We start from the raw sequence: 22,372 nt of genomic DNA, 5'->3' as shown, positions 1-22,372 counted from the left end.
GGTGTCATGGAGATGCGCCATACATGACCCACTCTTGCCCAGAGGGGGAAGTGGACACGTAAACAAATAAGGGACTGTGTCCTAAAGGCCATAACACCAATTCAGAGAAAACACAAAGGCAGCAAAGGTTGACTCAGCCTGGGGAGCTGGAAAACAACACCAAAGAAATGATATCTGAACCTGGAATTTCCGAGGAGGACAAGGCCAGAAGAGCATTCAGGCAGAAGAAGAAACGTGAATAAAGATACAAGACATGGAATTGCTCAGAAAGGTGGGTATCAGGTGCTGTTGGATCATGGGCTACGCTATAGCAGGAGATAAAAACAGTGTGGGACTCAGAGTGCAGAGGCTATTGAATACAAGGCATGAAAAGTAGACTTGAACCCCTCAATCAGTAGTTCTCCAACTATGCCTTTGGGGAAACCGAGGGACTCCTTAAATTAAGCTGAGGGGTTCTGCCACGGAATTAAAACTATAGCCCTCTCTTTCTAACTTGCAAGAAGGTAACTTAATTACTTTGAAGAGAATTTTCTTTGTTTAAAGTGCTTTTCCTCCATATACTTTTCTAAAGATTTTAGCATATGGCAATTGTGCTAGAGATTAACAGAGTCAGTATAGAATCACTGTTTCATTTTGTTTTATTTTGTTTTGTTTTGTTTTGTTTTTTTACAGTTTTAACTTTAGCATGTCAGTAGCTCATTATGTTCTAAAAAGAACTGTGGCTTCTGGATCTAAGTATTGGGGAGTCACAGAAGGACTTTCAGCAAGGAAAAGAAAATCTGATCTTTCTGTTTAAAAAAAAAAAATCATTCTGGAGGTGTCTGGCTGGCTTAGTCGGTAGAACATGAGATTCTTGACCTCAAGGTTGTAAGTTCCAGCCCCATGTTGGGTGTAGAGCTTACTTAAAAATAAAATATTTTTAAAAAATCATTCTGGAGGCCTGAGGAAGAAGGAAAGGGAAGGGAAAGGGGGGAGAGGATTTCAGTTAGGAAGAAGGCTGCTGACACAGTTGATGTCCTGGACTGAAAAGGGGGGCTATTGGGATGAATGGGGGGACTAAGTCCAGTCTCCAGGAGGCAGACTTACTAGATGATTCTCCAGGATTTCCAGCCAGGCTGTCCAGGGAATTCAGAGGAACCAATTTGGTAGAGAAGCTAATGTCAACAGCTCAAAGTCACCTAGAGAGTCTTCAACAGAAGTAGATCTATGTGTCACAGTGAAAACAGAAGGTAAGCAAAACTGAGTATTTTGTGCATGTGCGTGTGTGTGCGCCCATGCACATGGGCACTCACATAAGTGTGGGACCAAGTCTTTGCCCCATCATGGGACATCTACTTTCTCTAATAATAAAAACAGGTATAAACATTTTTTGAGCACATAGTATGAGCCAGACCCTAGTCTGGGTGTTTTACATATATTTCCCATCTAATCTTCACAATAACCTAATAACATTTATCAAATGCTTTCATGTGCCAAGCATTGTGCTAAATGCTTCAAATGAACAATAGCTCACTTGATTTTCACAAGAGCCTCAAAACAAATACTATTATTTCCTTCATTTTAAGGATAAGAAAATGGAGACACAGAGAGGCCAAGTGACTTACCCAAAATCAAATGGCTGGAAAAGGGCAGAGTCAAGACTCAATGTCAGTTCTGCCAGAATCCAACCACCTGCAGCTTTCATCAGAGCACTTTGCTTTCTTCTCTTCCTCAGAGAAAAGGCCTTGAGCTGGCGGCTGTGGGTCAATAAAATCTAGAGAAAGGTACTCTTCCTTATCCTTCAAAGCTCTGGCTCAGTGTTTGTCTAAGCTAGTTTCCTAGGCCACCTGCATCAGGATATTCTTGAAAGCTTGTAGGAATTGTAGATTCCTGAACCTGTCCCCAAATTCTAATTCAGTAGACTCGAGATAGGACCTCAGGTAAATTTTATGCATACTGAAGATTTTGAGTGAGACAGTTTCCAACAGCACCTCCTGCAAGAACCCCCACTCCACCCTGTGGCTCCTTCCAGAGCACCTTTCTCCTCTAGATTCCAACAGTGTCCTCTGTCCTATTCTATCAACTAGGGTTTAGCTATCTATGTTCCTGTCCTACAGCCAATAAAAATATGATTTAGTGTCTTTACTGGGTTACATCTGCTTACAAAGCACTTCCACTCTCCCACTAAATCCCTTCTACAATGTAAGCATTTTGAGAGGGGGCCCTCCTCCTTGTGATACCTCCTTTATATCTGAGCACACTTAGCATTTTACAATGTGCTCTTCTATCCACAACGTCACCCTATTGTTTCATCCAATCCTCACCACAGTCTTGAAGGAGGTATATTGTCCCCCAGTGTACCCATCAGAAAAGAGCCCGAGAGCTTCGGACACCTGCCCAAGGTGGCCAAGCTAGGAAGCACAAGGACTAGGAGTTGAACCTAAATCTTCTAGCTCCAAGCCCAGGGCTCTTGCCTCCACATCAAGTTAAATCTACTCTATTCGGTGGTAGGGAAGTAAACTTTGCTTCCCTATGCTGTTACAGGATAGCAGGGAATAAATGAGGTGATATCTTAAAAGTTCTGGCACAGTGAGCACTCCATAAACGATGGGGAGAAGAAAAAAACTGAGGTCAGGGAAGGGTAAATGACTTCCCCCAAATCAAACACCAAGTCGCAGACTGTAGGCACAGCTCCAGGCCGGTCTCGGACGCTCCTACTTCGCAGAACAACTTGGCCAGCCCTGAGTCTCCACGACTCCCTCCGGTACTTCCAACCCCCCATCTCACTCCCCAACCCCCGCAGTCTTCCGAAGCGCCACCGCGCGGGCAGCGAAGGTAGGGCACGAGTTTTTAAAAAGAGCAAGAGGCGTGGCCACACGGCGGGGCGGGGCGGGGCGGAAGGCGGGGCGCAGGCGCGCGGGCGCGGGCGCGGACCGATGACGTAGAGCGCTGTCAGGCTCTGAGCTGTCTGCGGGAAGCATGTGGGGCTGCGGCGCGCTGGTGGGGGCGCGAGCCGGGTCGCGGGTGCCGCACGAGCTGTTCCTTGCTTGGCACCGCGGCTGGTCTGCCGCAGCCCCCTACTCCGCATCTGCCGAGCCCTCCCGGGTCCGGGCGCTGGTCTATGGGCATCACGGGGACCCAGCCAAGGTCGTCGAGTAAGAAACGGCGCCGAAACGGGGCCATGGGCCAGGGGTTACTGGAGGGGGTTAAGACGCGCTGTGAAGAAGGGGGGTCTTGACCAAGGAGGGAGCGGGTGGGGCAAGAAGGCCGAGAATAACAGGACCCAAACTGAGCCCAGGGCGCTTTGGGTAGCTCAGAAAGTCGGTACTTCCAGGTGGTTGAAGGCCAGAGAGGCACAATTTTGACGGTAATCGTGGCTTTTTTTTTTTTTTTGGAAGTACAAGTGACATGCAATTTTAGATTAGATTTAGGTGTACAACATGATGACTCGATATTTGTATGTATTGCGAAATGATTGCCACAGTAAGTGCAGTTAATATCTGTCACCATACCAGCTACAGAATCTTTTTTTCTCCTGATGAGAACTTTCAAGATCTACTCTCTTAGAAACTCTCAGACATGCAGTACAGTATTACTAACTGTAATTGCCAAGCTGTACGTTAGGTCCCATGATTTTCTTATTTTATGACAGGAAGTTTACCGTTTGACTCCCTTCACCCATTTGGCTCCTACACAACACACACACACGCACACACACCACACCCCACCCGCACCCCCAGCACTAGTCTGTTCTTTGTATCTGTGAGGTTGATTTTTGTTTTAGATTACACTTGGAAGTGAGATCATTCAGTATTGGTCTTTCTCTGACTTTATTTAATGCAGCATAATGCCCTCAGCATCCATCCATGTTGTTTCAAGTGGCACGATTTCATTCTTTTTTATGGTTGAATAATACTCCATTATTTTATATATCTAATAGGTAACATTGTTATGGACATTATTCCACTACTATACATATATATACACACAGATAAGTATACACACACACACACACACACACATATAAATATGCCATTATACCTGTTTATACCACATTTTCTTGATCCATTTATCCCTCAATGACTTTTACTGACTGGGTATTATATATAAGGCACATAATGGATGTATCCAAATGGATGCTCTCATTTAATCGTCCCTTTTGGAGAAGGTACTTGATTTAGCCCCGTTTTGTCAGAAAACTGAGGTGTAAGGTAAAATCACTTGCCCAAGGTCACACAGCCAGTTAGTGGCAGAGTCGAAATTTAAACCCAGGTCTTACCGATTTGCTTGAGTTCCTAGGCAGTATTATTATTATTATTATTGTTTTGGAGAATATTTTCTGAATGCTTTTATGTCCACTTGAATCTTCGCTTCCCAGAAAGTAGGTGGGAGACCATTGTTTTCAGTTTGCAGAAGATAAGAAGGGACTTGTCCAAAGTGATATAGCTAATAAGTATTGAAATAGGGACAGGAACCCATAGCATCTACTCCTATCTCGTGTGATTTCCTGTCTGTCATACTATATATGTGCCTTTAGCCAGTCAAAGAGTTCCTCTTTTGGAGCCTTACAGACCTAAAGTCAAAGACAGACTCCACCTCTTCGTAGCTGTTTGATCTTACACAAGTCACTCAGCCCTCTAATCCCTCATTAATTTTACGAATATGTTCTAACATTCTGTTGTATCTTCATCTGTGATTTTTGCGTGTGGTTGATAAAGAACAGCATGTGAATTGTCAGCCATTATAAATCTGCACAGAAGTGACTCTAACCATTCAGAAATGCTAGTGGGGTCACTGTAATGGAGCTAAGGCAGAAGCACTGGTCTGGGAATCAAACCTGGAGTCCAGTTTAAACTCTGTCCTAGCTCTGTATGTTTGGCAAGTTACTGAAGTTCTCTGAGCCTGTTACCTCATCTTTAAGCATGGACACAATACAGGTACAGCTAATAGTGCTAACTAGCTGAGATCAAGCTAATGCTCTACGCCGGAAAGCGCCAACGTACTCTCCTGTTTACGACTCTCTGATTCCCAGCACATGGTTTGATTGTTTTCCAAAGGACAGGCAAACATGGAATTATTTTTATGGCTGAAATACAGGCCAGAGGGCTCTCTTCAGCAACACATATGCTAAAAGTAGAATGATACAGAGATTAGCATGGTCCCTGTTCAGAGATGACATGCAAATTCATGAGGCATTTCATATTTTTTCTTTAAAAAAAAATCAAGCCTGATGTTTTGACAGCTGGAGGAGATAAGCCTCAGTTAAATTCAGGTTCATGCACTCACCCCAGACACATCCACCATGAGAAAATATTGAGAAGACACATCAGTCAGTAACCGTCAACCTGCTTGTTAATCATAGGTAATGATCACTGTGTCGGGAAGAGCTGTCCCTGAGGACTGTGCTGTAATGAGTTGGTAAAGCTCTGATGAACACCGTTTTCCAGGAGTGCACCCCAAAAGGGTATGATATGGTGCCTCTCTCACAGGCTTCTAGTTTCTGTGACTGGTACAAGAACCGCCACAAAACAAGTGCTCCAAAAAGGTTAATTGTGAATCTAATTTCTGTAAGAAGTGTATTTTTTTGTTTTTTATTGAGTTCTGTGGTGATGAGGATGGGACCCTTTGGAAAGGCCTAGGAAGGTTAACCAGCTGAGTCCAGTTGCCTCCTGATTCATTCCCTCTTGGAGTTCTGGAACAGGTTGGTCTGGTAGCAGATGCTACTTAGGGAAAAAAGAGAGCTCTCTTGTCTCTTTCTGTGGAACCCTAGTAATTTCCCAGAAGTTCGAACATGATACTTTCATGCCCCATTCCTCAACCTTGGCTTCACACCACGGTCACCTGTGGCACTTTTACTCCATATTCCCAGATGCCTCCCCCGAGGTTATTTAGTAGGTCTAGGATGGCCCTGAATATCTGTGCTTTTTTAAAACTCCCCAAGTGATTCTGATGCCCTGAACAGAGTTAAGAACCATTGCCCTTGTGGATACAGACCGTTAGGCAGGCAGTAATTCTTCCTCTGCCCCAGAAGAGTGGCTTTCCCTTCTGACCCAGATTCACGCAACTCGACTTTTTCGTGTATGGCCTGAAGCCAGAGGCTGGGATTCTCTTCTTTGTAGTCATGTCTTGGGAGGTTTAGGGTAACCACTCTGTCACAGAAAGAATCAGGTGTCCTTTAAATACGCCAGTGACTGGGGCTGTGGGTCAGGTTACACCAGGCAGGGTCATGGAACCACTTAGGGTCTGAGCAGAGTGCTCCCCAAACTAGCATTGTTTGTGGTGCTTGCACTGTGAACAGCAGGGAGGGAACAAGAAACGGTCTGCTTGGGGCTGAGGGATGTTCTGCTTGGGTCAGAACTCCTCAGAATGAGACTTTCAGGGATCCCTGAATGTCCTTCTCTTCATTTCTGTGGGCCCCCAAACATTCCAGCTGGTCTCTCTACTAAGACTTGTTTCCCCATTCCCTAGAGCTTTTTTCTCTCCCCCCCCCAAAATGAACTCCCCAAATAAGCACTTGGACTTTTTCATTTAAAGGATTAAACTACTGATCTAAATGAAGTAAGACTGCAGGAGAAAATGATAAACTTGGGAGAATCACAAACTAGAAATTTCAGAGGTCCCCATGCCCATACCCCTTGCACAGAGTTCTGGATTCTCTATCAGATAGTTCCTGGAAACTCCAATATCCTCTTTCCTTTTGTTCCTGAACGTACCCTTTCAGAACTTTGCCATTCTCTGGGTCTCATGGTAAACACTGGTTTTCATTTACTGTGCCTCTATTATGTGGCAAGCATTGGGCTAAGTTCTCCACAAATATTATGGAATTTTAAAAATCACAAGACTCCAGTTTGGTCATTATTATCCCTATTTTATTGATAAGGGAACTGAGGCTTAAGAAGCTTGAAAGTCACCTGCCCAAGATCATACAACTAGGATGTACCTTCTTTAAAAAAAGTCCTTGATAAAGACCTGAAGAAACCATGACAATCATCTGAAATGTTTTTTTGAGAATGAGATGGCAAATAAAATGGGGAAGAAGATAGGTCAGAAGAGGAGGTGAAATTATAAGCCATTCAGGTGACCCAAAGTCTTTATCCTTCATAGGAAGGGCAGCCCCACCCTGGGGAAGATGGTAGGAATGTTATTCTCTGTCTGATCCCTTTTCAAGATCCTGAAACTTTCATAAAATAGCATCCTGGTCATCATGGCTTTCTCACCTACCTGCCACAAGCACAAAATGAAATGAAGCAGTGAAACCCTTGGATAAACCCATTCTGTCTTAGCCAGATGGAATTTGGGGGAGCAGGTAGTGAGGACCCAGGCTGTATGGGTTGAGTCCTCACTGTAGGACACTGTTTACTCTTAGGGAACTTCTTTTTACAATTGATATCAACCAAAACTCTAAGCTGGTGACTACAGTTTTGTGTTTGCTTTTTTTGTTGTTGTTTGTTTTAATTTTCATTTTTAAAGAAGTGATGGTTTGGGTGGTTTTGTTTTTTTTTTTTTTAGGATTTTATTGATTTCACACAGAGATTGTGTGTGAGCACACAAGCAGGGGGAGCAGCAGAGGGAAAGGAATAAATAGACCCCCACAGAGCAGGGAGCCTGATTCAGGGCTCAATCCCAGGACCCTGGGATTATGACCTGAGCCAAAGGCAGACAGTTAACCAACTGAGCCATCCAGGCACCCTGGTGACTTGGTTTTTAAACCAGAATTACGATACTGGGAAAAAACCAGGATTTTGGTTTGGCACTCTGTTGAGAACTGGGACTCTGTTTGTCTCTTGGAGCCCTACATTGTTGTCATTAATTGAAGGAGGAGGGAACAGAACTCATTGGTTTAGTAAGTTAGCCAGGAGTTATTCTTCGAGGGCCTACTCTGTGCAAGGCAGGACTGGGGGTGCAGAGGTGAATAATCTGTGGTCTTTGCCCTTAAGGAACTCACACCCGAGTCCAGGAAATGGGTGACCACAGCCCAGTGGGACAAGTGCCATATTTGTTAGATTTGTTAGACTGCTGTGGACTCCCAGAAGAGGAGTATCTAAACCCCTCAGAGTAGTCAGAGTGCTTTCTCTGAAGGCATGAGGGTTAGGTTGAGTCCCCCAGAAGATCAGGTGGGCAGTATATGAGGAAAAGTATAGAAATGTTCCAAGCAGAGGCCTCCATATGTGTAAAAGCCCAGAGGGATGAGAAAACCGGTATGTCTGGTTAACAAATATTTAGTGAGTGCCTACCATGCACTCAGTATGTGTTCCTTGAGGGAGGTGTCAGCTGCATCAGGCTCCAAGGGGGCCAGCTTGAGATCACAGGACTCAGACTCAAGCTGGACTCCACATCCTATATACTTGCATATTACCTTCCCTCTGGACTTCACACTAGGCTGTTCACTTGAGGGCCAAAACCCTGAGGGTGATACTCTGAGGTATCATAACAGCAGACAGGAGTTTCCCCTATGTCTGAAGTATGGGAGGAGAGCCGCCCCCACCCGCGCCCCACCAGTGTGCAACCCCAAGTTATTATGCTTGTCTGGGCCTCCTAGCCCCTACTGCCGTTCTCTGGTGTGGCTCCAGGCCCTTCCCACTCTCTGGAGAGGGTAAGGGAAAGCAAAGCTGCTGAGAGGTTAATCTGTGGGTCAGGATTTGTCACTGGGGACCCACCAGCAAGGGCACTGGCATGGGTCCAGTCTGCCACTCATTGTCGGAGTGAGGAAATCACTCCAGTCTCCAGTCTTTTCAGTTACTCTTTGAGAAAATGAAGGAGTTGACCAGGGTCAGCAGTGGTAAAGATGGGCACACATGCTGTCTCTCCCCATCCCATCTTCTGTGCCAATGAAACTGTCAAGCTCCGTTTTCTATATAACTCAAAACCTGCATTCCTCTTTACCCCATTCTCCCCAAGCGATACTTTCTCCTGCCGAGACACGGCGAGGCCTTGACATCCTTCTCTGCATGATCCTGCAGCCATGGGAATGGATATGAGACTGAATGCTCTTTGGTCCAGCTGTTGTCTGGCTCTGACACCTGTGAAACTGAGTAGACATTGGACTGCCTGCTCGCCAGTGATGGTTCTAGCAAACTCCAAGGAGCAGTGCTGCAACCAGAAATCAGGGGTCTTGGGTACAAAATTTCACTAGGGGCCCCTTTTGCTCCTGGTTGGTATCATAATTAGCAGCCCGCCAGGTGGGGATGCATGGTTGTCTTTGTACCCGTCTAAGAGACAAAAGCAGCTGCAGACAGGGACTCAGTCCCCCTGCTGTGGCCCAGTCTTGTTCTTTGGATCAACAAGGTTAGGTCGCAGCAAACGAAGCAGCAGACTCTGCAGCTCCCTTCAGGCAAGTTTCCTGCTGTCAGCAGCTTCAGATATCCTAGGGCTTACAAGCTTACTGGTAATCTTAATTGAGAGAAAGTAGAGGATTGAAAAGGTAGAGGGTTTCTTTGCCAACCCTGTGTAGAAACTTCCAGAAGTTCCTCTAAGTCTCTAATTCCTTTCCATTCAAAATTATTATATTGACATGCCAGCAGTCCTGAAAGGGAAGAGGGCAAGATCACTTTGAGGCAGGGAAGCCAGAAGAGGCACTGGGAGGCAAGTGGGGGTGCCCAGCACACCATGAGACATGGAGTGTTTGAGCTTGGCTTGGGGAAAGGAACTTTCCCTGAGAGCCCAGGACTCCTTTAGAACCACCCCCCCCCTACTGAGGCCACCAACCACCCCTGCTGAGCTGTTACAAAGCTGCAAGCCAAAGAACTTCATTCTTCCACAATTCCCAGTGTGCCCTGCTTATTAATTATTAATCACATCTCCGGACAATGTATCCAGCACAGCAAGCATTTCACCGAACCACAGAAGGCAGGTTGTTCATGACCATGGGGATTGCAGACAGACTGGAGAGAGCCACATAAGATGGAGGTTACCTTCACCCAGCGCCCTATGGTGGATGTACATTCTTGGCTCTCTGTAATGAGCAGGGTGAGAAAGTCTCTGTGGCCCATGACAGTCTCTCCCTGCCTCTTCTTCCTTCTCAAAATGATATTGATCAGTTTGAGGTGATTGAGTGGAAGATGCAAGATAAGTACAAATGGTGGCTAATTAAATGCAGAAGGCGGGAAAGAGATCTTCGCAGAGCTGGCCAGTGCCTGCTTTACACAGCAAATAGAATTGAGCCAGTCCCCAGAGTACTGGCCTCTTTTTCCCCCATCTCAAAAGGCTCTTTCTTCTGCCCCCTTTTGTCTCCCTTGTAGTTCATATGGCATCACAGGTGTACAGCCTTGGCCTCAAAGGAGCCATTGTGATCTTATCCAGTCTGGGATCTGTTGAGTGAAGACAGTGGCATCCCTCCGAGTTGCCTGGCGCCATTACACACACAGGGGAAGGCCGTGAACCGTCCCGGGGAAGTGACTTGAGATCTAGCCAGACTGTGTTTGGGTGCCTCATTTGCACTCCAGAACAGAGCCACCGGTTCCTTTGGTGAGTTTAAAAAAAAAAAAAGGAAGAAATTGCTATCATTACACCAGAGGTCCAACTCCTGGAATTCAGACTTGGCCCCCGTTTTCCTTCCTGTCTCGGCAGAATGGTATCCTTGACGACGCCGTTAGAACTATGTGCGGAACAGCCGTGTCTGTGGTGTTAATGGCATTCCATGGGGCAGGCTGGGGCTGGTCTCCCTGGTGAGATGCAGCTGGACCAACACACCTCCCGCCAGGCAAGCAGCATGTGTTAGGGCTGCCCCTGCCCTTGCCCACCTGTGTTTGCAGCTTTAGTTTTCTGTCTCCTAGACCCTCATCCCTGCCCTTTCACCTTCCCTCCCACTGCTGTGAATTTCAGCCAGCACAGAGAAGCGAGACTACCCAAAGGACAAAGAGGAGAACTGGGAGCGGGTCGTAGCCCAGTGTGGCACTTCTCAAACTGCTGTCTGGGGCAGGCATGTGTTCGCTGTGCCACGAATATAGTGCTCCCAGCTGAGTTAACTCTGGAAGCTCTGGATTACACAGAGTCATGTGGGCTTTTTCCCTGGGTGCCTTCTCCCAGCCTTTGTGACTCCAATGCACAGTCTGAATCTTAAAGAGGGCAATCAGTAGGCCGCATTTCTCAAATGTATTTTACTCCGGACAAATACCCAATATTATCTCTCGGGATGGGAATGGCACAAATGGTGTAAAGGAGTCCCGCTTAGTGTCCAGCAGTCTGAGCTTCAGAGTCAAGCTTAAGATCAAGTTTTGCCACTTCACAGTCTTACGTTAGGCAAACTTCTTCTCTGAGCTTCAGTTTCCTATCTGTAAATTGGGCTGATAACACTCTCCTGATAGGTGTTTTGAGGACTAAAGAGCATCATGCGTGTAAAACGTTAAGCACGACGTCTGGAGCTCAGTAAACTGTCAGCATTCATTGTTGAATTGTTCGGCCAGATCATGCAAAGGAAGGTGATCTGCCAGCCCGGACTCCAGCTACACACAGCTGACTCACAGCTCTGTATGTCTAGCCTGGAGTGCCCTCTGCTCCATACCGTACTGCAGGGTGCCTGCTTCAAGCTCCAAATATAACGCCTTCCTCCCCACTCCAAACCATTGTTCCTTCCTCCCTGTGTCAACATCCAGTTGCCCACACCAGAAGCCTGGGAGCCATCAAAGACTTCGCCTCCCCCCACAGAGAGGTTGGTCACTGAGTGACATCAATGGCATTTCTTGTTCAAAAGATTCCAGTTTATAAAAACCCCTTCCTTCCCATGGCTCCTGTCCAGACTGTACCTACTGCCTGGCCAGTTACCGAGTCAGATTCTCATTCTCTCTAACAAGAAAGCCTGCTTCCTCCCTCAGTCCACCCAATAAATTGCTGCTTCTTCCGGGCCCAACTAAGGTACCATTCTTCCAAAACCCAGTTGCTAATTCTGCACTTTCTCCCTGAAGCTGCTTAAACCCTGGCCTTCAGATAGCACCCTCAGGCCTGCCTGTGAGGGTTCTTCTCACAGTGACCATGTCAAGCCGCTGGGCAGATTTTTTTGTTTTATCTTTAAACCCCTTGGCATAGTACCTGACAATGAGTAGGACTGGCAGTAAATATTCGTTGAGTTAAATTTACTTGAGTTTTACAAAAAGGTACTGTCTTCCTTTCAGTGATTCAGTGATTGTTTTCAAAGGGATAGAAAGCTAATTATTCCAAAGGATTCCTTAGGTATTTTGCCCCCAATAACACCCACCATCTCGTTAGCATCTACTGTGTATCAGGTACTCTAGCAAATGCTTTATTTACATTAACTTAATTCTGTGAGCTGGGTTCTAGTGTTCTTCCTATTTCACAACTGAGTATTTTGAGGTTTATCTATTTGGTAAATGGCCAAGACAGGATTCAAACCCATGCTTCTCCCTTCATCTGTGACCTGAGATCCACCAATATTCCCTCTTGACCATGGTCGTCTAGATTTTTAAAGTGTGATTTACTGCAAGCCTGATCTATGGGTTTTGCTTAGAACAAACTCTCTTAAAGACAATCTCCATTGTTATTTGTACCCACCCTTCAGAGTTCTTTTCCTGAACAGCCGAGAACCAGGAAGAGCCAAGAAGAAGCCTCAATAGTTAAATCCCTATGGCTCAAGCCTCTCCCCTGATTCCCTAAAAATGGCTGGCACTTTTATGCCTCTTTTTCTCAGGGAGAAGAATTGGGTAATTGCATTAGGAAGCATTCTTGAGCACTTCTTTGTCCCAGACACTGTGCTAAACACTGAGTTAAGACTAAGAGTTCTCTGCCTTCAGGGAGCTCATAGCCCAGTGGGGAGACAACACACGTGCACATACTGACTATAAAACTAGGGGTTAGGTAAAAAGAGACCTGAACTGAACTGAGTCCGAAAGACCTGGATCCAAATCCAAATTGGAATCTGCAACTCCAAAATCTAGAAAGTTCTACAGACTGACAGTTCTGCTTTGATTTCTTTTGTTTCACATCTCATTTGGAGGGAAAGCCTGATCTACAGTGAAGTTTTTGTATGGTCATTATTCATCCCACTTAGTGTGAATATTCATACATTGTGCTGCCGAAACAATGTGTCTGATCACAGAGTGCTGCCCGAACCCCCACAGGAAGTTGCAGAGATGATGTGGTTCTCAACTCCGATGTACCTCTCACCTGCAGCATTTTGGGAAAGGAATGTGAGCTAAGGCCTGTTGTGATCAACTGAAAGAAACATATGAAAAAAGACTCCATAAACTATAAACAACAAAAAACTCAACATAAGTTGGTCTTAAATGGTATAGTCACCCCTTCTGAGTAACGAGAGCACCAAAGATGGAGCAAGTGATTTTTTTCAGGACCAAGAGGGTCAGAAGATGTCTTAAAGGGTGAATTGGATTTCTCACTTCATGAAGAAGCTGTGGAAAAGAAATTTTGGGCTGAGGGAACAGCATGTAGAAAATGTGCAGAAAAAAAAGTCTTTAAGTAGCTTGAGCACATGGACTGTGTAGGCTTGTAGAAAAATTGATTCTTTGTCAAAATATCAGAGAAAAGCAGTACAGATAATAGAAAGGGGCAGCTAGTCTACAATCCATTTGATCTAGACGCGTTCACAGAGTGACCTCACTGTCGGGCTGATGGCTCCCTGCCCCACCTGTGGGGAGACTGGGGGGCTGCTAACCCCTCCCCAGCTCCCCAGGCAGGTCCAGCGAGGTTCACACCCGCACACCACTCCAGGCTGGTGCTCAGCTTGCCACCTTCTGCTTGGTCCGCTTAGCCCCTTGCCCGCTGGCTTCTCTGGCATCAGACGGGCAGGTTCAAATCAGACCAGCCACTTACTACTTCTGGTGGCCTTCAACAAATTATTTACCTCTTTTGTGCCTTTGTTGCTCAGCCATAAAATCAGAATAATGGCAGAAAGCTGGCATGGAAGGCACTTCAGCAGAGTGCCTCAGTGGTAAGCACTCAAACAGTAGTTATTATGGTTATTGGTATTACAAGGAATCCCCTCCTCCAGCTGTGTGTAAATACATGTATTCCTTAATAGCTACCTAAACAAGAAGGGCCCTTTCTTTATTCTGTCTGCCTTGGTCATATCTCCTTCCGAGTTAACTATTTTCTGTACAGAGCGTCTCTATTTCAGTTTTTCACAGCTGTTTCTCAGGTGTGGTGAGGCATGGCCTCCCTTACTTTGGTCATGATCCAGTACAGGGATTCCCAGACTGGGGCTCTGAGGGCCCCAGAGATTCTTGGAGGCAGTCAGGGGAATGCCCAGACTAACTTCAGGATGCTCGTGCAGGGCACGGTAAATCAGAGTGCCGACTGGGAAAGCAGGGAAGCCCTGCCACTGACCAGTTAGTGATCTTACCCTGTGCAAGTTTCATAATCTTGAGGAGCCTCTGTTTCCTACTTGACAGAATGGCAATATCAGTACTCTCCTCACAAGAGAGTTACAGCTTAGAGCATGTATTTAAAGCCCCTTAGCACAAGACCAATACCCTGTAAACACCTGCCACCATTGTTACCACTGTTAGTATAAGACATTTCTTGAAAATCACACTTCTACCCCAAATGGAGCCTCAGGTATAATTAAAAGGTCAGATTTCTGCCGGAAGTGGGTAGAATTACATCTGCTGTAGTTCACTGACACTGTGGCCTGATGCTAGAACCTCTGTGTGGCATATATATATATGTGTGTGTGTATATATATATATACACACACACATATATATATACACACCTTTGGTAACTAAAAATCAGGAGAGTTATTACTGAACAAGTACATTTGGGCACAGGGAAACACTGCAAACATGAAGTCTTGATGTGGAGAAAGACAGAAAAAGAGTCTCTGGTAATTAAAAAGTCACGAGGACCGCTGGTCTATGATACCAATCAGTACTTTCTGTTTGGAAGGTCTCCTTTTATTTAAAAAGAAAAAAAAAAAAAAACCCCACCCCATGGACCTTGTCACCAGGGCTTCCCCAAAAGCCCTTCAGCAGGTTTAACCCATTAACCAAAGTTCTAGTGCATGAAGACATGGGCCCCACAGTGTCTAGGGCCCACTATGAGCAGAGCCTTACCACATAGAAATCCCATCTGAAATGGGAGAGGCTCTTGGCAGTAAGCAAGTTCAAAAGACCACCACCGCTCGCCATTTAACAAATGGAGAAAGAGGCCTAGAACTGGGAAGAAACTTGCTGGGGGCAACACAGCCATCATGTGGTAGGGCTGGCTTCACGCCTAAGACTCAACAGTCCACCCGGCATCTCTTCTGACAGACCAGCATTCTCACCCAGAAGGGACAGCAAATCAGAGTCACCTAGGGAGTTCTTTCTGAACTACATAGGGCATCTCTTTCCCTCACCTGCTCCGTAACTAACAGGTAAATAAAATTAAAAAGCGGAGAACAAATAAGCTAGCCCAGGGTGTCCCAGTTATGTCGCCATAACTGGGACGTAAGAGCTACTTGGGCTGCCCCGTATCTTGAGATTCTGGTTCAGTAGGTCAGAGCTGGGGCCTGAGCATCTGCATTAGTCAACACAGCAGGTGACTGTGATCAGCAAGTTTTGGAAAACACAAGGCGAATCCAGGCCAGCAGAAGGTTTACTAGTTTCAGTCTTCGAGGGGGCAGGGGGATGGCAAGGGCACTAGAGATTTTCCACACGCAGTTAATGAGAGAGTTAACCCATAGCCTGTGCTAGTGCCCTACAGCACCTTTCTCTCTTCTAACAACCCTGATTCCTGGGCACACGATGGCGGCTCAAAAATGTTGCTGCCTGACCTACTTTGGGGAGATGATTTGAGCAAAAGATGCCCTGTCTAGGCTGGGTGACACTAACATCTCTCTTTGGCTTTGTGCTTAGGCTGAAGAACCTGGAGCTAGCTGCTGTGGGCGGATCAGACGTCCATGTGAAGATGCTGGCAGCCCCTATCAATCCATCTGACATAAATATGATCCAAGGTAACCTTGGTTTCTGTGGCTTATGTTAATTGGCTTTTTTGCTTAGCCGCCACCTCGTTTTCATCCTTCCTCAGGTGTGGGTGTGAAATCCCTGTGATTAGCAGCAGCTGCTCTCCAGATGAGCCATCTGCAGACTACCAGCCCTCTCTGGCCTCCCCTCTCTAGAATGTGAGGCTTTTCGAGAGTCAGAAAGATTTCAGTGGGGAGTAAACCAACCACTGGGAGTGCCTGTGATACGCTGGGCTCGTTTCACACATTATCTAATCCCCATAATAACCATGAACGCTAAAAAAATATTATCCCCTTTACAGATGAAGAAGCTAAGGTTCAGAGAGTCTGGTTAGTTACACAGCAGGTCAAAGGCAGAGCCCAGATCAGGCTTAGATCCGACTCCAATGTTCATGCTCTTTCACTGCCCAGACCTCACAGGGTGGCCCTCTGTGCTCTTCTCCCTTAGGAAATTATGGCCTCCTTCCCAAGCTCCCTGCCGTTGGAGGGAACGAAGGCGTTGGACAGGTGGTAGCAGTGGGCGGCAGTGTGACTGGGGTGAAGCCAGGAGACTGGGTGATTCCAGCCAATGCCGGTTTGGGTGAGTTTCTCCAGGTGTCTGCAGCCTCTCTTTGTTCCAGATTGTATTTCACCCACACTGGAAATGTTTGCTCATTGGCTCAGTGTGACTAAGCAATGCAGAGTTTATTATTGAGTTCATATACCCACCACCAGTTGCAGTGGGAGCAGAACAGGAGAGCGGAAATTGTGTTTCTTCCACTCTGGAGGTAGTGGACCTGCTCTCTCATCTCTGTGGGCCTATGTGGATGAGATCTGTGATTCTCTGAATTCCTACATCCCTAAATCCCTGCTGTAAGATACAGTGGGAAACCCAAATAAGACAGCCCCTGCCCTCAAGAAGGTTAAAATCTAATTGAAGAAATCTCCAAACTAGTAACCTCAATAAAGGGTGTATTACAAGTTCACAGGAAGCAGAGGGCACTTCTGGCTCCTCTGTGGGTGAATGCAGATGTGAGAGAGAGAGTCTTAAAGGATGAGGGCTCTGTGGAGGAGGCCTCTTTGGAATGCACCTTTGATAGATGGATTGTTAGATGGAGATGAGCCAGAAATTATTGCATTTGGAGGAAACGAAATGAGCAAAGACACAAAGGTGAGTGTGGGAAATGTTGAGAAATCCAGTGTAGCCTCAGCAGAGGATTTGCACATGAGAAGATGCTTAAATGATGGTTACAAAGGTAGTGGGGCCACATGGGGGAGCCCTGCAGAAGCCAAGCAAAGGAGTTAGGGTTCTCTTTGATACGTAGTAAGGAGTCATTGGTGAGTTTTGTTCTTTAGTGCTTCAGTTGTTGAGGCACAAACGTTATACAGAGTATCCTGACAGCAACCACGAGAGGGAAGCAGGGAAGACGATATCCACCCTTTTGGACATCTAAAGGACTGAAACTCAAACTGAAACAGCAAACTGAAAGAGAGCCCACCAAAAATCTTGTCACCACTGCTTTTCCTGCTACACTGCAGTATTAGGATTCTTTGGGCTATCACTTAGAGAGTTGACGTAAACTTGATTTATATAAAAAGGAGAAGTTAGAAAAAAGAAGTTATTCCGTTCCTGGAACTGGGAAGAACAAGAGATGGAAGGCTTCAGGGACTGCTGGATCCAGGAACCCCAGTGATACAGAGCTCATTCTCTTGTTCTCACTAGTTTTCAGATGGAATCTCTCCCACACAGTGATGTAATAACATCAATGAATAGTTATTGTCCACTCCCTTTGCACCAGGCACTGTTCTAAACACTTTGTATGTATCACTCAACTATTCCCACAACAGAAGGTAGATATGAGACAAATGTAAGATATTAAGCAACTTGCCCAAGGTCACCCAGCTATTAAGTGATGGAGCTGAGATTCAGACTGACCTTTTATAGGTGGCCACCAGCATCCAAGGTTTGCTTCATCCTAAGAACAAACAAATGAACACAGTCTGTCCAGCACGGCCATATCCATCTGCTAACAGGACTCTGACCGGCCCTGCCTGGTCCTTGCTCATTCCTGAGCCCCGTCATATCTAGCACTGTCGTGGCAAGCATCTTTACTGCCAGCATTTTCATGGCATAATGAATTGGCCATCAGGCAACTTTGCTATAAAAGATAAAATCATGAAAAATAAAAGTGGAACTTTCAATTAAAAAGGACATCATGAAACATGAAAAATGAGGAACAAAATTGAAAAGACTTTATTGCAAAGTATAAAATGTTAGAATACATTCAAAATGTTTAGTGTAGTTGCATAGCAATACTACACAAATACTGATTTTATTTCGTGATCTACAGAATGTTCCTAAGCGCTTGTCTTCAAAGTCTTTTATTCCTAGTATACAATTTTTTGTGCTTGTTGATTCATCTCCTGAATTGGTATCATGCTTTTTAAAATTTTTATTTATTAATTATTTTTTTGGCTAAAATTTTTTCCTTGATTAAGAGAACTATCAGTTTCCAAAATACTAGGATGCACATTTGTAGCTGCCTTTGTATTGTGTTGTGAAAGCCTTTTGCACTGTTGTCTGCTTTTGGCATATTGTCACATTTCTATTGATAGATGTTCCAAAGCTCTCTGGGAAATGTGGGCTCAAAACTCTGTGCTACTGTATAGACCATTATGAGGGCTAAGGTTTAAACAGTACAAAACAGAAGGACTGTGTCAATGGAGAGATGAAACCAGACCGTCAACTAGTAGATGAAACCAGCAAACTGTCAAACCAAACAGTCAGCCAGTTATTTTGTTTAACTTTTTATGAGAAAATTGCCTTATGGCTAATGAATTATATGGCAAAAATGCCTGTGGTAAAGATGCTTTGGCCTAAAACCACCAGGGGTGTGGGGTTGGGTCACTCCCAATTGCGGTAGTTGGGTCACTCCCCACCCCTGTGGTTCAGAGGATGGAGCCTCAGATGTTAAGAAGGAACAGTTCTAGAAAGAAAAAGGCACCAGGCAGGAAAGAAAAAAAAAAAAAAAAAAAACAGTAAAACCAGAAGCTCTTTTCTTCTCTGAGATCAGAAAAGCTGCCAAGAAGGGCACCTGGGTGGCCCAGTCACTTAAGCATCCAACTCTTGATTTCAGCTCAGGTCATGATCTCAGGGTGGTGAGGTGGGGCCCTGTGTTGGGCTTCGTGCTGGGCGTGGAGCCTGCTTGGGATTCTCTCTCTCCCTTTCCCCCTCCCCCACAGAAGAAAAGAAGAACTCCCAAGAATGGCTCCACTCTCTCCTGCAGCCCCACCTGGCAGTGAAAGAACCTGGCCTTCTGAGCAGAGAGCTGCAGGATTCTCTGTATCAGGAGGAAGTGGTGCTTTGTGCCAGCCCCTGTCAGACACAGTCTCTGCCCTCAAAGTGTTCTGGGCTGGGGCTGGGGAACCCAGGAACAGAGAAAACAACCCTTAACACAGTACAATGTAGTAAGCACTGTAAAGAGAGGGTGGGCACAAAGGCAAGAGTCCCTCCCATCTCGGGAAGCTTGAGGAGAAGCTGTGCAAAGAAGTGCTGTTGAACTCAGTCTGGGAAGACTGAGTAGAAGCACAGCCCATGGGCTAGGTGAGGAAGGGCTTCCAGGCAGGGAGGGCAGCATGTGCAAAGGTGCGGCGGTTGGTGGGAGAAAGCATGGCACTGTCAGAACTGCAGGGGTGTGGCTTGGTCCCTGCCCGCCTGAGGGAGACAACAGATGAGGCCGTAGAGTTAGGCTGGGCCCCAGTCATGGAGGCTCACAAGACCCAGAGGAAGAGTTCAGAAGCGTGAGTGACCAGATGTGGGCAGTGCAGAGAATGCTCTGGAAAGGCAGAGGGTGGAAGCAGGAAGCCAGTAAGGAGGTGGCTGCGCGGTTCAGGCTTCACCTGAGAAGGGTCTGAACAAAACAGTGCCATAGGGCCTGAGGAGACAGGTCACTAGATTTGGAGAGAAGAATGAGGGGCGTCTGCCAGGGGTGCGGGTCATTGCACAGGTGGCAGAGGCAGGTATCAGCCAGAACAGGGAGTTCTTCCTGGACAAAAGGTCAGTCTTTCCCCCCAGGTGCAGGTCAAAGAGCATGAGGATTTTATAATGGTCGGGACTATAATCAACTCCATTTAGTCGGCAAGCATTTCGTGAGCCTCTGCTGCATGCGGGGCTCTGACAGATGGCAGTGAACAGATGTGGTCTTCCTTCTGGTGAAGGCTGCAGCTTAGTAAGAGTGACAGTCATTGAACAGCGCAGTCCTCAACTGGCCAAACCTTGGCCATCCTTCCTGTAGGTACTGAGCTGTGCCCATAGCCAGTGTTTCCCCACACACAGGCAGTCCCCAGGGAGACCAGGCCAGAGAACTCGAGGACTGACGTCCTCATTGGAAACGCTCAAAGCCCTCCCAGAGCAGCATGGGGCAGGAGCAGGAGCAGCGGCCCAGGAATCTTGTTCCACCCCGTGGGTGACCTTGTTGAAGCCACAGCTACTTTGAGCCTCAAGTGTCCTTATCTCTACAATGCAGCTAACAGTCGTTGCCTGGCATCTCCCAACTCATTTGTGCATCTCAACTGAGGGAAGACACACAATAATTTTGACAAATTTCTGTACGTATTAGATCAGGGTCAGCAAACTTTTTTTAAAGGGCCAGTTGTACATATTATAGGGTTTGCAGGCCACACCGCCTCTACTCAGCTTTACCTTCATAAACAGCCACGGACAGTACCTAAGAAGTGAGCATGACTGTGTTCCGATAAAACTTGGTTTACAAAAAATCGGTGGTGAACCAGGTTTGGCCCATGGTGGTGGTTTGCCAACCCCTGCATTAGGTGGTAGAGATGGTTAAGGGCCAGTTGCACAGGAGTGAGGAACGGGAGTCCTGAGAACTAGGACATGGAACTTAGGATCAGAAGGAAACCAAGGGATATTCCACATCTATATACTAGGCACAACAATCATCTGTACAAATGTCATTGCATTTAATCTTCACACTATGACATGAGTGTCAAAAAAGGTGCAGTGATAATTCTAAGTCACACAAATCATGAATGGCAGAGCTAGAATTTTAAAACAGGTCCCCCACTCCAGGGTCTAAGGGTTTCATGGCTCCATCAGTGAAGTGTCTGCCTTCGCTCAGGTCATGATCCCACTGGGATCAGGCCCTGCATCAGGCTCCTTGCTGTGGGGAGCCTGCTTCTCCCTTGGCCCCTTCCCACCATTCGTGTGCTCTATCAAATGAATAAAATCTTTTAAAAAATAAATAAAACCCTAAAAGCCTGTGGGGCTGACCATGAGCGCTGCCCCCATCCCACCCAGGTTCTCTTGAGAAGAGGATTAAGGATGGCCAAGCCCCAGAAATTCGTGTCAAAGGGTGGATTTCCATTGTGGAACCATCAAGAGGGATTGGAAAACATCCCTGATTTCATGCACAGGAGGCCCTACAGTAAGCATCTGGCGCAGAGTAGATACAGTACATGTTGGCTAAGATGAATGGGGGCCATGGTTATGAAGCTGGCAATGAAGATTTGAAAACCAGCCTGGGTAGAGCCCAGAGAATGCCCAGGTACCTCCTAGATTCCAAAAGAACCCTTCACTTTTCCAGTGTCTTGTCCCCTCAGCCACAGATGTACTCTGACATAGCCCTTAACAAAGTGTATTCCTGCCTCCTGTCTCCATACCTGGTCCCTGAAGCCCACATTGTTTCCCTCCTCCTACAGCACAATTACTAGTCACCTCAGCGGTTCCCCCTCTCCATACCTGACCATTGGTGCCAGGGTACTATTCAAATCCCAGCAACTGGGTGGGTTCACACCCTCCAGAGCTTTGGAGGCATAGGCCAAGGACCCCTGAGACCCACAGAGCCAGACACTGAGCCAAGAAGGCTCCAAGGAGTTTCTCTTAGATGATTTAGTGAGTGTGTGGTGGAGCCAAGGCTTGAATCTGTGTCTGTCTGACTGTAAGTCTGTCCTCCTCACCTCTGCTTTATACAAGATCCCACCTGCGTGGGTGAGCATCTGTCAGACGGTAGGTTGTAACCCATTAGCAAAATCGATGTAGGGGGTTGCCAACAGCACTTTTTTTTTTTTTTTCTAAAATCGGTCAGAATAGTATCATATATCAAACATAGTAGGATAAATACATTCTGTGAAACTTTGGTTTCTGTTATATGTATGCGTACCTGTTTATATATGCGAATGTACTGAGTGACACCGTAACTCAGGGTTACTCCAAGTCAGGATCGTGAAAGTCTGGGTGACCGTTCCTCTAGCCCAAGCCACTTCAGCCAAGGCCCAAGCCTGTTTTCCCATCACCCTCTGCCCTGTAGAGTATATCCTCCCAGGTCCATCTTCTGTCTGTCCTGCCCCAGAGCCTCTGCATATGCTTTTTCCTTTCCCTAGAATGTTCTGGATGTACTCTTTGAGTGGCTGGTATCTGTATACTTTAACTGTTAGCCTGCACCTCCTCAGAAAAGCTGTCCCCAATCCCCATCTCAAATAATTCTC

The 22,372-nt window shown here is 46.3% G+C and overlaps 1 protein-coding gene and 1 non-coding gene across 5 annotated transcripts in view; both read left to right on the top strand.

Annotated features, from left to right (window-relative positions):
• The first annotated feature begins 2,928 nt into the window (after window positions 1-2,928).
• The window catches only part of MECR (mitochondrial trans-2-enoyl-CoA reductase), a 29,640-nt gene continuing 10,196 nt past the window's right edge, over window positions 2,929-22,372 (top strand). The window contains exons 1-4 of one of the 4 annotated variants that reach the window (XM_032863980.1): window positions 3,025-3,134; window positions 10,218-10,443; window positions 15,783-15,880; window positions 16,338-16,469. In XM_032863980.1, the coding sequence (XP_032719871.1) occupies window positions 15,835-15,880; window positions 16,338-16,469 (178 nt within the window). In that variant the 5' untranslated portion in view covers window positions 3,025-3,134; window positions 10,218-10,443; window positions 15,783-15,834. Of the gene's footprint in view, window positions 3,135-10,217; window positions 10,444-10,482; window positions 10,679-13,838; window positions 13,877-15,782; window positions 15,881-16,337; window positions 16,470-22,372 lie in introns of those variants that run through there. The other 3 variants (XM_032863978.1, XM_032863981.1, XM_032863979.1) reach the window with 3 other exon arrangements.
• On the top strand, window positions 5,083-5,186 carry LOC116871411. The gene has a single exon (XR_004383384.1). It is a non-coding gene; the product is annotated as a U6 spliceosomal RNA (small nuclear RNA).

The sequence above is a fragment of the Lontra canadensis genome, unplaced genomic scaffold (assembly GCF_010015895.1).
Source record: "Lontra canadensis isolate GAN:19392208 unplaced genomic scaffold, GSC_riverotter_1.0 scaffold25, whole genome shotgun sequence".
Taxonomy (NCBI): domain Eukaryota; kingdom Metazoa; phylum Chordata; class Mammalia; order Carnivora; family Mustelidae; genus Lontra; species Lontra canadensis.
The sequence above is the reverse complement of the archived record's forward strand: the minus strand, read 5'-3'. Positions and strand labels throughout refer to the sequence as shown.